Source organism: Engystomops pustulosus, chromosome 10, assembly GCF_040894005.1.
Source record: "Engystomops pustulosus chromosome 10, aEngPut4.maternal, whole genome shotgun sequence".
Taxonomy (NCBI): Eukaryota; Metazoa; Chordata; class Amphibia; order Anura; family Leptodactylidae; genus Engystomops; species Engystomops pustulosus.
The window spans coordinates 52,537,982-52,551,230 of NC_092420.1; the positions used below are offsets into that span (position 1 = coordinate 52,537,982).

Sequence of the window (13,249 nt, forward strand, 5' to 3'; positions counted from 1 at the left end):
TCTCAAAATCTAAAAATGGTTGTTGACACCGGTGAACACCATAACGGAAATTAGTGCCCAAATGTCCAAATGCTACTTTTACACCATTTTACAACGCATAAAAAATGTAATAAAAAGTAGTTCACATAGTCCTAAAAACGGCATCAATGAAAACATCAGGTCATTGCGCAAAAAATACACCTCACAGAGCTTTGTGCACCATAGTATGAAAAAGTTATTAGGGTCAGAATATGGCAAAAAAAATTATTTTTTTTCATATAAATGTGTACCAAAGAATAAAGCAGAGGTGTTATTTGGAGGACACAGTGAAAGTAGTAAAAATTGAGCCCACAAGAAAGTGACGCAAATTTTCGGAAAATTTTACCACATTCGGAATTTTTTCCAGCTTCCCAGTACATGACATGGAATAATAAATGAAAAAGTTATGGATTTTTTAGGTGGAGAGCGAAAAATGTATGAAAAAACGCTTTGTCCATAAGGGGTTAAAATTATGCTAATGAGATTGAGGGGCTATCCTAGCCTCAGATTTATCAGAATAATTTAAAAAGTGCTTGGATTCATGGAGTCCATGGTTTATCATCCTTGATTTTAATGGTAGATTTCCTTTAAGTCAAACAACTGCAAAAATTACTTATCCAGATGATGTTCTTGTTATTTTCATTTTGTAGATCAAAGTTCTCTTGTACCAGATTCAGTTCCTTCACTTCCAGATTCAAAGGATAAACCAGGTATTTATTAAATGCAATATACAACACCCTAGCTTCATTTAGAGGAACGTTTACATCACATCCATTTTCCTGCAGCTTTCTGGTATAAATTAGACTAACTAATGGTGTAAATTACAACTAAACAGCACAACTATACCACATTTATAATCCGGTATGAGACACTTTGATACATTTTCCCTTATTAATGGGTCTATCCTCAATATTTGTTAGTATGTTGTGTAACTATGTTACAGGCGGTCCCCTACTTAAGGACACCCGACTTACAGACAACCCATAGTTACAGACAGACCCCTCTGACCTCTGGTGAAGCTTTCTGAATGCTTTACTATAGTCCCAGACTGCAATAATCAGCTGTAGAGTTTCTGTAATGAAGATTTATTGATAATCCTTGTTCCAATACAGCAAAAAATGTTTAAACTCCAATTTTCACTAGGGCCAAATTTTTTTTGTCTGGCTCTACAATTATAAAGTATACAGTTTTGACTTACATACAAATTCAACTTAAGAACAAACCTCCAGACCCTATCTTGTACGTAACCCGGGGACTGCCTGTATTTGAAAAGCTAGTCATTTGGCACCCCAACAAGTGCATTTTTAGACACGAGAAAGAGTTATCAAAAGATAAATTGTAGTCCATTTTGTAAGTAAAGTCATACACAAAATCGTTAAATTGAGGTGTATCACATTTCAAATTGTAACCCTATGTTTGTAAATTGATGTACGTATCATAATCAATATTCTTGAAAAAAGGCATTCTTAAAGTAATCACTAAGATGCAGCACTTATGGCCTACATCTGATGTTTTCAAATTTGTTTAACCAGATTTATTACGCATTTATTAGAGCCATGGATGTGCTGTGTTCTGTATGAATGAGAACTGGATGACGTAAATGTGGCAGGTGTGAATGTAGGTTAAGATTGTTAAAACAACAATTCTTATCTATGTATTATATTTATTAATTTCTAGAAAAAGGAAAAAAATGTCCTCTTGCGTACAGTCCGAAAAACGCTGAAATTATAGATCCAAAGAAAGCATATTATAATAATGACGGGGTAACTATGATTTGTAGAAGAGGATATACGATGATTGGTTTTCCAATAATTCAATGTCTTGAAGGAAAATGGGAACACCCTCCACAATGCATCCGTAAGTTATTTCTCTTGATTCATATACTTGTTTCTTAATCAGACATGTCCAATATGTTTTGGTTGTAAATTACCGATATACAGACGGTCCCCTACTTAAGGACACCCGACTTACAGACAACCTATAGTTACAGACAGACTCCTCTGACCTCTGGTGAAGATCTCTGAATGCTTTACTATAGTCCCAGATTGCGATGATCAGCTGTAAGGTGTCTGTAATGAAGCTTTATTGATAATCCCATTACAGCAAAAAATGTTTAACTCCAATTGTCACTGGGGCCAAATTTTTTTTTGTCTGGATCTACAATTATAAAATATACAGTTTCGACTTACATACAAATTCAACTTAAGAACAAACCTCCAGACCCTATCTTGTACATAACCCGGGGACTGCCTGTATATCTTAATGCTCTTCTGCATTGTTAAAAAGTTAGAGGATAAAGTTCTGAATTCTGCGGTTGTCCCTGCAACTCTTCACTACATAGTAACTAATGTATTAACACCATAATTTCTAGTGTAATGGCTTTAGGCTCTGAGAGGTTTAAAATGTGCTATACGAGTACAATCTCTTTATCAGAGATGCAGTGGTGGAGGGCAAAGGGGCTGGGGGTGATGGTTTCTGTGTAGCTTTGTTCTACTGCACACTTTTTTCCCAATTATCAGGTCATAACTTGATTATGACGTGAAAATGAAGTGCATGATTCACCCCAGGATTGCACGGATTTCTCTTATACTCTGATAACTACCTGGTGCATATGCTATCTTGGATTGCAGAGGCAGCGGACAACTATTCAGATGCCATACATTTAATCTGGTCTGGGCGTCTAAATATATCAGCCGCTTAATGTGGCCACTCATGATCAATCCCTTCCTCCCCCATTGAGTATAAATGTGATTAGAATAGCAAATATACAGGCGGTCCCCTACTTAAGAACACCTGACTTACAGATGAACCCTAGTTACAAACGGACCTCTGGATATTAGTAATTTACTGTACTTTAGCCAGTTACAGCTATACCATTTATTAAAGGTGTCTGTAATGAATCCTTATTGTTTTTAACATTTTTAAAATCCAATTATCACAGAGACCAAAAAAATTCTGGCTGGGGCTACAATTATAAAATATACAGTTCCAACTTGCATACAAATTCAACTTAAGAACAAACCTTAAGAACCTATGTTGTACGTAACCGGGGACTGCCTGTAAATGGATCTGAATGTCAGCAATTTAACTGTGAGCATGTATGTCAAAGAACGACCTCTAAACTGCCAGCTAGCAAACACAGCCAGTAATACACTACAGAGAAAATTCTAGTATACAAAAGATAAAATGATTACCTGTTCAATTATACAGGAGATGTTTTTTTTTATATTTGTATAGTGCTGCACATAGGCTTTGATAAAAAAAAAAAAAACCTAAGTATTGGAGTACTGATATTTTTTTTTTATAGTACTCCGATAGAACGCACAGCTAGGCAGCTCAATGATAATTGCCCACCTTATAGCCACCCATCAGTTGCTTGTCTATATAAAATTAAACCAATCCTCAACCATGTTGGCACCAAGTTTGTCAAGGTATGTTCCCATTTTACTAAAATGTTTGTGTTGATGAGTCACTTCTACATTTCAAAGGTAAAAGTTCTACCAGTACCTGTCGAAGAAGAAGGCAAGGTACAGAATAAAAAAAAACGGTTAAGGTTTTATGAAAAAGACAAATGAATAAGCCCCCTGTCCTAGGATTTACTGGGAAGCTTGTGTGGGATCTGGTGCACCCGCTGCTGGATAACGGTTTCCACTTGTATGTGGATAACTTTTATACCAACATTCCAATATTCCAATCCCTTAGTTCCTGTGGTACTGTAACCTGCAGCACTGTATGCAAAAACCAGAGAGGCTTCCCTGGATCCCTTGTTAGGCAGCCATTTAGATGTTGGTCAAGTATATGAAAAAGAGAAATGTCCTTAGGCCCCTTTCACACTTGTGTTGCAGATCACGTCAGAGTCGGATCAGGGTGCGATCAGGGTTTGGTCAGTGAAAAACTGACATTTTTCATCAGAGTTCAATCAGTTTTCAGTCAGAGTTTCTTCAGTGTCTCAGTTTTTCATGCACATTTTCAATGTGTTTTTCATGCGCAGATAACGCACGTGTAAAGGACTCGGGACTGTGGTCTATCTTTTCTAGGGCAATTGATGCATGAAAAACACATAGCACTTGCATTGGACTTGCAAGTGTCTCAGAGTGCAATGCTTTTTTGATGCATCTCCATAGACTTGTATGGTGAGTTTTTTACGAGCGTGACTTGCAAAAGTAGAGCATGCTGAGATTTAAACGCGCGTTAAAAAAAGTGCATGTGTGTGTGAAAAAAATGCAAGTCTGAAAAAACCCATTGATTACAATGGGTCAGAGTGCAATGCAAGTTCTGCATGTCAAAAGCATGCGCAGCGCACGTGCTTGAAAAACGAAAGTGTGAAAGGGGCCTTATTCCGACCACAGGAACTCCTGTGGACTCCTGCACCCTTACCCCAGTACGAGATACCACCACCACTGCCCCAAAACATGGGTGAGGTTGCTCTGCTAGATCAGGTGTTAAAGCCGCATAGTGCCCTTTAGCACCTGATATGGTATACAAGGATATGGTATAAAAAGCTGGCTGTGTGCATTTTACAGATGGCACTGTACAACTCTTACATGCTGTTCCAATGTGCAGGCCATGCCGTATCATTTCTCCATTTTCAAGAGGTGGTGATTAACCGGTTAAGGACCGGGCCCTTTCCCGTTTTTTCATTTCCATTTTTCACTCCCCACCTTCAAAAATCTATAACTTTTTTATTTTTACACGTAAAAAGCTATGTGATGGCTCGTTTTTTGTGTAACAAATTGCACTTCATAGTGATTGCATTGAATATTTCATGCCATGTACTGGGAAGCGGGAAAAAAATTCCAAATGCATTGAAAATGGTGAAAAAACGCATTTGTGTCGTATTCTTGTGGGCTTGGATATTACGGCTTTCACTTCACGCCACAAATGACGCATGTAATTTATTCTTTGGGACAGTATGATTACAGGGATACCAAATTTGTATAGGTTTTATAATGTTTTCATACATTTACAAAAATTAAAACCTCATGAACAAAATTTTTTTTTTTTTTTGCTGTCTTCTTGTGCTTATAACTTTTCCATACTTCATTGTATGGAGTTGAGGGTGGTGTCATCTTTTGCGACTTTTTATGATGTTTTCAATGATATTATTTTTAGGACTGTACGACCTTTTGATCACTTTTTATAGAATTTTTAAATTTTTTTTAAATGGCAAAAAAGTGCCAGTTTTGACTTTGGACGCGATTTTCCGTTACGGGGTTAAACGCAGTGAAAAACTGTTATTATATTTTGATAGAGCGGGCATTTTCGGACGCGGCGATACCTAATGTGTTTATGATTTTTACTGTTTATTTATATTTATATCAGTTCTAGGGAAAGGGGGGTGATTTGAATTTTTAGGTTTTTTTATTATAATTTTTTTAAAAACTTTTTTTAACTTTTATTTTTACTATTTTTCAGACTCCCTAGGGTACTTTAACCCTAGGTTGTCTGATCGATCCTACCATATACTGCCATACTACAGTATGGCAGTATATGGGGATTTTACTCCTCATACATTACAATGTGCTGATAGCACATTGTAATGAATGGGTTAACCCGAAGTAGCTTCGGGTCTTCGTGAGACCCAAAGCTACCATGGCGACGGATCACCGCTCCCCGATGATGGGGAGCGGCGATCCTCGGGAAGATGGCGGCGCCCATGCGCCGCCATCAGTTTGAAGCCGCCGGCGGCGATCAGCAAGAAAACACCCGCGATCGGTGCCGGCACCGATCGCGGGTGTTACCGGTAAGCCTTTGCTGCAATATGCAGCAGAGACTTACCGGCTATGGAGAGGGCTCGGCCCTCCGGTTAAGGAACAAATATTTGGCCAAGAAGGGCAGCACCCCAGAACCCCTGGATTAGATGTCCACCATGTTGTGGTAAGGCAACATTTACCAGTTAAGTTCCCCCAGACTGCTACAAAAGGAAGGACCCAGAAAATAAGCAGATTATGTTCCAAAAGGGGGGTTAGGAAGGGCATTATATACCATTACGAGACCTGCCCTGACAAACTTGGACTCTGCATGAAAGAGTGCCTCAGTTTTAGTTGGTCCCCTGGAATATACTACCACCTTATATGCAACACATTCACAATTTACACAACAAACATCCAACCTTTGTTGTGAATTCATTTAAGGTAAAAGGAACAACTGTTATGTCAAATTGCAATTTAAAAACTGGAGTCACTTGTTGGTTTTATTGTTTGTATGTTTGCTAATTCCCTTCTAAGCCTCTGAATTTGTTAGCACATCCTTTGCAATTTTCACATATTATTACACCTTACTAAATTCTCCAAGGGGTGTAATTTCAAAAATTGTAGTCACTTTTTGGGTTCGCAAATCAAGCAAAAAGAATTCAGCGGCACTCACCAATTTAGTGCGAAGAAATCTTTATTGAGGTGCGTACAAAGGCAGAGCGGGGCCTGGCACTTTTCGCCTCTGCTTTGTACGACCAGGGCTCTCCAAATTCATCCTGACACATGTAAAGGATTTCTGTCAAATTTTGCTTCAAAAGGCAAACATCCGTCTTTCCCTTGATTGCATGCCCATACAACATTTTATATTTATTTATTATTTTTGGGGGCTGTTTCGTGTTTTGTCCCTTTTGGTTTAGAAAAACTAGGTGTAAAGTTAACTTTTTTGGGAAAATTTTCACATTTGTTATTTTTGGGGGCCTAATTAGATCACACACTTGTATGGGCAAATACACATATTACACCTTGCTAAATACTTCAAGTGATGTACTTTCCAAAATGGTGTCACTTGTTTGGGTTCTCCTCTGTTTTTGCATGACTACACTCACCGGCCACTTTATTAGGTACACCATGCTAGTAACGGGTTGGACCCCCTTTTGCCTTCAGAACTGCCTTAATTCTTCGTGGCATAAATTCAACAAGGTGCTGGAAGCATTCCTCAGAGATTTTGGTCCATATTGACAAGATGGCATCACACAGTTGCCGCAGATTTGTCGGCTGCACATCCATGATGCTAATCTCCCGTTCCACCAAATCCCAAAGATGCTCTATTGGATTGAGATCTGGTGACTGTGGAGGCCATTTGAGTACAGTGAACTCATTGTCATGTTCAAGAAACCAGTCTGAGATGATTCCAGCTTTATGACATGGCGCATTATCCTGCTGAAAGTAGCCATCAGATGTTGGGTACATTGTGCTCATAAAGGGATGGACATGGTCAGCAACAATACTCAGGTAGGCTGTGGCGTTGCAACGATGCTCAATTGGTACCAAGGGGCCAAAAGAGTTCCAAGAAAATATTCCCCACACCATGACACCACCACCACCACCAGCCTGAACCGTTGATACAAGGCAGGATGGATCCATGCTTTCATGTTGTTGACGCCAAATTCTGACCCTACCATCCGAATGTCGCAGCAGAAATCGAGACTCATCAGACCAGGCAACGTTTTTCCAATCTTCTACTGTCCAATTTTGATGAGCTTGTGCAAATTGTAGCCTCAGTTTTCTGTTCTTAGCTGAAAGGAGTGGCACCCGGTGTGATCTTCTGCTGCTGTAGCCCATCTGCCTCAAAGTTTGACGTACTGTGCGTTCAGAGATGCTCTTCTGCCTACCTTGGTTGTAACAGGTGGCGATTTGAGTCACTGTTGCCTTTCTATCAGCTCGAACCAGTCTGCCCATTCTCCTCTCACCTCTGGCTTCAACAAGGCATTTCCGCCCACAGAACTGCCGCTCACTGGATGTTTTTTCTTTTTCGGACCATTCTCTGTAAACCCTAGAGATGGTTGTGCATGAAAATCCCAGTAGATCAGCAGTTTCTGAAATACTCAGATCAGCCCTTCTGGCACCAACAACCATGCCACGTTCAAAGGCACTCAAATCACCTTTCTTCCCCATACTGATGCTCGGTTTGAACTTCATGAGATTGTCTTGACCATGTATACATGCCTAAATGCACTGAGTTGCCGCCATGTGATTGGCTGATTAGAAATTAAGTGTTAACGAGCAGTTGGACAGGTGTACCAAATAAAGTGGCCGGTGAGTGTATGGCTCTCCAGAGGTATCCTGACACATGAAAGGTTTTTTTTAGCTATATTTGTCCTCCAAAACCTGAACAGCATTCTTTCTTTTTCAAATGCAACCCTGTGACATACAACAGAATGCAGTGACAAAATGGATATTGGCATACTCAGGAGGAATTGCACCATTGTGAGATGCATTTTCCTTTTTAACCCTTTGTGATGATGAAAATTCTAGTGTTCAATGAATATATTGTTAAAGAACAACTGTAAAATATAACAGATTTTGTCTAATTCTGCAAGAAGCTAAAATAAGCCGATTTACTCTCATTGGCTATCTGCAGCCGTTTGCCTGCTAGCATGCGTTTTAACTTGTCCCCTTGGCTGCCTTTGTTTGGATTGGTTGAGTGGAAGAGGGTGGAAGGCTCGTATAAGGAGAGAAACTAGGAGAGATGCATGCTCCGCAGTCCTGACTATTCCGGCAGCATGTAAAAAACTCTAGGACCTTGAATGATGTCACATGCATGAGACTGATCACATGCATAAGGTCATCCCATTACAAACATGCTATAGTCTGGATGGAAGTCTATTCATACTTTCCCAGGAATGGAATTTAACAGAGCTGTTTGTGTTTGAAAGTTTAAATGTAGCAGAATTGTGTATGTATGATAGTTTGAAAGCACAAATAAAGATATCTACTGTAAGACTCCCCATCAATTCTAATGAATCAGACCATGCACACACAGCACAGTGTATCTACAGTGAAACCTATTTGCACAGGAAAGGGGTGGTTTGCAGATATGTTGTAGTAGTTTACTGTATGATCATTTCTTACTATGATGCAGAGATTTAGTGCTCTGTGTCTTCCCTGCCTTGATTAGCAGGAGATCTCTGTACAAGTAGTAACACTGACTATGTGTCCTGATTGGCTGCACTGTCTGTGAATGCCTTCCAAGCCCTGGCCTCACTACCCTTAGTCACAGGCGAAGCTAAGAGGATTTTACAGACAGGGCTAATAGATATATGAGGCTTTATCTCAGGATAACAAGAAGCCAGAAGCATTAAATAGGTATAGTTGGTATTGTTGTCAAAGCCTCTCTCCAGCTGTGCTAAAACTATTTTTTGTGTCAAGTAACTTTACAGTTACACTTTAAATAAAATCACATTTTTGTGATTTCACTTTCATTTATTTTTCACCCTCATGAAACACTCAAAGTTAAACTTCCCAAGGTTTTTTTTAAGGGTGCAGTTTCTAAAATTGTGTCATTTGCAGGGGTTTTCTATCGTATACGCCTTATAAAGTCACTTCTAAGTAAATTACTCCCTCCAAAAATAAGTTTTGATTATTTTTATGAAAATCTGAAAAATCTCACCTAAAGTTATAACTCTCCTAACATCCCAATAAAGGCACAGGTGATTCTTAATCAAGGAACAAAAATGTTAGTTATTGACTTATTTTGGTGTTATGACTAACTTTCCAAAAAATTTAAAATTTTGAATTTGGAAGATAACATTTTTTCATAAATAAATACTATACATATTGCCTAAATTTCTCACCTTACAAGTAGTACAATATGTCTTGAAAAATCTTAAAATTACCTGGATATGTTAAAGCGTTCCAAAGTTATTTTCCAGGCCTTCACCAACCCCTGAGCTAGAGCTTTTCAGTAAATCAATGAAGCAGCTTGGACATTTCTCATTAGTAGAACAGATTTGAATCTTGAATAGTGATCATTCCATTGAGATCTTATTAAATCTGCACTGAATATAATTCATCAAAGAAAACAGGTAAAGACTTAGCAGACCAACATTTTTAGGGAAACTGTAACGAATGATGTATGTGGCATCTGTAATCTCAAGGAGGGAAGCATGATCAACTTTAATGTCCTCTGAGCCATCAATGTCACATGTGAACTTCACCACTAATGCATTCTATATTTATAGAGCTGATCCAGCAAAGTGGCCACCGTTGGCTATTGAAGAAAACTATCCCTTACTCTCACTGCCATATAAGATACAATGGAAAAAAATGTCCCTTCCTCTCACAGGGCAATTTGTAGTTTATGTTTTAGTACAGGCGGTCCCCTACTTAAGGACACCCGACTTACAGACAACCCATAGTTACAGACGGACCCCTCTGCCCCATGTGACCTCTGGTGAAGTCTCTGGATACTTTACTATAGTCCCAGACTGCAATGATCAGCTGTAAGATGCCTGTAATGAAGCTTTATTGATAATTCTTGGTCCAATTACACCAAAAATTTTGAAACTCCAATTGTCACTGGGGCAAAAGAAAAAAAATTGTCTAGAACTTCCATTATAAAATATACAGTTTCGACTTACATACAAATTCAACTTAAGAACAAACCTCCAGACCCTATCTTGTATGTAACCCGGGGACTGCCTGTAAATCACTTATAAAAAAAAGTTTGAGTTTTTCAAAAAGTTTCTGTTTTTTTTCCAAAATGTTTTGCCCAGATAGATAAGTTTCAGCAAGGCCTGCTGCCTTTCCCCTATAACTGTACTGAAACTGGTGGTGCCAGTCAATGCTGACTGGATGCAGAGGCAGGAGAAGAGGGAGCAGAGAAGGTGGAGAAAGCAAATGGAACCAAGGAGAGATGTCCCATCCTCTGTGGTAGAACTATATGTGCCACAGTAATTCCTGCCTTGGGTCAAGTGGACAGGGTCTCAGCCCATGGTTACTGATGCATTCTGGAACAGCCACATTTTTAAAACTGTCTGGAATGGTAGCTTTATCAAAGGCCACAAATTTTGCAACTATTCTAGTCAGGACCAGGGCTAAAGGGTTAGAAGGGTCCTGACTTCCACTTTCTCTACATTGTTTGGGTGAAAGAAAGCTAAGACCTTCCCTAGAAAGGTGTAGAGGCTTGGTTGTGGCGAGACAATCTCAACCAAAGCAGCAGAGGGAGCAACAGGTGTTTCCATGTTCTTTTCTTGGTGTGTCTTCCACTGCAGCTCATATTTAGTTTGGTCTGGTCACACGTGTGATGCTCAGATTGTTACTCGCTTCAGGGACTGGTGGCACAGTGTGCAAATGACATGTTTTGTCTTCTGCATATTGCTTCAAAAATGCTACACCAGGGAGATCCTTTGGGCCGGCCTTTGTATGCTCAGCCCTGGGCATAAGTGGGTGGTAGCAGGCCACGTCATTGCTATATGTTGCGCAATGCATCTTTCCACCCGTCTGCATCTTCTCTGCATCTTCTCCTAGCTATCTAAGGCTTTGTGAGCTATGCAGGGTCTAGGACATCATCATCACCTCTGATGTCCAGGACATCATCACCTCTGAGGTCATCTTCACTCACTGCTGCCCTCCTTGTCAGTAAACCCATTGCAGAAAGGTGACACTTTGTTTTCGTCAAAATTATGGTAGATGTCCTGTGATGGTTCACTGTCCCTAACCTCATCTTTCAACACAAGTTTTTGGGAATCTTCTAACTGTAAATTATTTCTATGATTATTTTTTATGTTATTATTTCCAATACTTTCCCTAGCCCATTATGTGCAAGATGACTGCCCTGTTATTCCCACCATTTTTTAGCCCTCTAGCCCTTACTAGACATATTTTATGGTCAGTTTTGGGTGTTAAAGTTCAGGTCTGTATTGACTTTGAAGGGGGTTGTGTTTTACCAGAAATCCGGGTTACATTCATTGAAAAACGAATGAATGAATTGTCATTTTTCACTCCAATTTGAGGCTGCTGCTAAAGATGCTTATTAAAGACTAGTTGTAGCTCCCGTCATTGCCCGGGATAGTAAAAAACTGCTGTTAGCTATAACAAAATAGAATGGGTTAACAAAGAATATTTTATTTGTGTCTATCTCTGTCTCTGAACGTTTCTGTTTCTGACTGTCTCTGACTGTCTCTGTCTATCTGTCTATGTCTCTGACCGTCTCCTGTATGTCTCTGACTGTCTCTGTCACTGTCTGTCTCTGGCTGTCTCTAACTGTGTCTGTCTGTCTCTGTTTCTGTCTCTGACTCCGGTTTTCTCTGACTGTTTCTGATTTAATCCAACTGTCTCTGGTTTTCTCTGTCTTTCTACAATTGTCTCTGTATTTGTCTCTGACTGTCACTTTGTCTATGGGGGAATATATCAAAAGTGTCTGAGAACAGAACTGTTCTAGTTGTCCACGGCAACCAATCAAAGATTGTTTCATTTTCCCACATCTTTTAAAATAAAATTACAGCTGATTGGTTTCCATGGGCAACTGGAACAGTTTTACCTCAGACATTTCTGATAAATCTCCCCCTATCTCTGTATCCCTATCCATATTACCTCACACAAAACCTGTCTTATATCCATTGCCTGTAGTAACCAATCAAAGCTCAGAGCTCATATTAATAATCTGTGGCAGAATAGCACCAATCGCAACTCAACTTCTAACTGGCACAGCAGCAGCAGACAATGACTCCTGTATATGGTGGTCAATAAGTGGATTTGGGTTAAAATTTTGGCTGGTCTATGATGTTCCCTGAGTCACAGAGAACGATGTGCAAAATTTGGGGATTGTAAATGCGACAGTACAGATTCCTTTACTGGACATACATACACACATATATACTCAGCTTTATATATTAGATTGTTCATGATAGAATGGATCGTGATAAGGCAAACTAGTTGCATTGTGCCCAAGTTGTGATTGACCTCTCCAGTAGTGCATATTCTGCCCGATATACCAATTTGCGAGGCTCCGATATACCACCTCTAGCTACCCAGTTGACAGGAGAGCATGGGGTGAAATTGATATTCCTGGCCGTGCGCAAACTGCATACAATCCATGATAAATCCCCCCCCCATTGTCCAAAAAGAATCTCCACTGTTAAGCATTAACCATTTCAGCAAGCTGTACTTTGCTGGCTGAAAGTAAATATATGCTTGGGACTTTTTTCAATATGTAAAATGCCTGTACAGGCATCTATGACACTTAGAAAAGCATTACTGTGATCTCTGAACGTGTCTGATGGCCCACACTACTTAAGTAATGTAAAGTGATATATTTGTTCATATTTTTTAGCATTGAAACCATGCAGTAATCCACCATCCATGATTCCAAACGGTGCTCTAGCTGACTCTTCTGTACGAGAAATATATGTAACTGATGATGTTGTCAAATACGTCTGTAAGCGTGGATTTCACATCAGTGGGTCAGATCAAAGTACTTGCATTAATGGACTGTGGACAGCATTACCTACTTGTATCGGTAAGTATTTTTTAGAAGT

General features: G+C 39.5%; 1 protein-coding gene across 4 annotated transcripts in view; it reads left to right on the plus strand.

Moving 5' to 3' along the window:
* The window catches only part of LOC140105137 (complement factor H-related protein 5-like), a 307,689-nt gene that overhangs the window by 233,860 nt on the left and 60,580 nt on the right, over window positions 1-13,249 (plus strand). For all 4 annotated transcript variants that reach the window (XM_072129066.1, XM_072129065.1, XM_072129064.1 and 1 more), the window contains 3 exons: window positions 669-728; window positions 1,696-1,875; window positions 13,045-13,230. In XM_072129066.1, coding sequence (XP_071985167.1) covers window positions 669-728; window positions 1,696-1,875; window positions 13,045-13,230 — 426 coding nt within the window. The remainder of the gene's footprint in view (window positions 1-668; window positions 729-1,695; window positions 1,876-13,044; window positions 13,231-13,249) is intronic.